The sequence below is a fragment of the Penaeus monodon genome, chromosome 22 (genome assembly GCF_015228065.2).
Source record: "Penaeus monodon isolate SGIC_2016 chromosome 22, NSTDA_Pmon_1, whole genome shotgun sequence".
NCBI lineage: Eukaryota > Metazoa > Arthropoda > Malacostraca > Decapoda > Penaeidae > Penaeus > Penaeus monodon.
Window position 1 is genome coordinate 37,919,233 of NC_051407.1, and position 807 is coordinate 37,920,039.

The window sequence follows — 807 nt, forward strand, 5'->3', positions numbered from 1 at the left end:
TACCAGTGCCTGTTGACGCGGCCTTCTTCGAATGTGTGAGCAACATGGTTTAAAAATTCTGTAAAAGTCACACTCGAACGGGCACGCTTGTCCTTGGCGTTTAGCATCTCGACTAACCTCCTCCTCTTGCCTAGAAAGCTAGAAAGATTTCAGAGGAATTAGCCTTAGAACAGGTTACAACGGAATTAGCATGGCGAAAATCAGGCTCTAAGATACGTTCGTGCAGGATACCATAAAATATCAGGACGAGAAGGTTTTATACGCGTTACTTACTTTTTCCAGACATAGGAGTTCTGAGACTTGAAAACCAAACCGTTGCTTAGAAGTGCTGGAAACAAGAACTCCCCCAAGACATTCTGAAGAAGAACAGTCACACAGTTTTAAACATCCTATAGCATTAACAAACTTGCGTTTTTCCATTTTCTTTTTACCAACTAGGATAAATCTACTGAAATTTGTATGTTTTTTTTTAATATGTGTATTTTTTTATTACAGCTTTAGGGAAGACAAATAGGACCTCGCCAAAAGGGTAAAAAAAAAAAAAACTCATTCCCGTTTTAAATTGTGTATTATGAATAGTAGAATGTCTATCACTTTTTTATATCTTAAGTGAAAAATACGACAAAAATGTTTTTATTCATGCAAAACTGCACTGTTCTGAATAGGTAAAACATGAATACAAGACCATTTTTTTGTGACATAAGTATGTTTCAGTCGGTGTTCTGAATGAATAAGACCAGTTCCATTCCCACTTGTCAGAAATTAGGATCCGGCCAGAGATAGGATTCTTTGAGGATTAATTCTCTC

The 807-nt window shown here is 36.7% G+C and overlaps 1 protein-coding gene across 1 annotated transcript in view; it reads right to left on the bottom strand.

Moving 5' to 3' along the window:
• Nucleotides 1–807, bottom strand: part of LOC119587616 (carbohydrate sulfotransferase 11-like) — a 4,855-nt gene that overhangs the window by 2,782 nt on the left and 1,266 nt on the right. Inside the window, exons 3-4 of the mRNA XM_037936325.1 lie at nt 274–356; nt 4–138 (exon numbers count right to left, since the gene is read on the bottom strand). Coding sequence (XP_037792253.1) covers nt 4–138; nt 274–356 — 218 coding nt within the window. The remainder of the gene's footprint in view (nt 1–3; nt 139–273; nt 357–807) is intronic.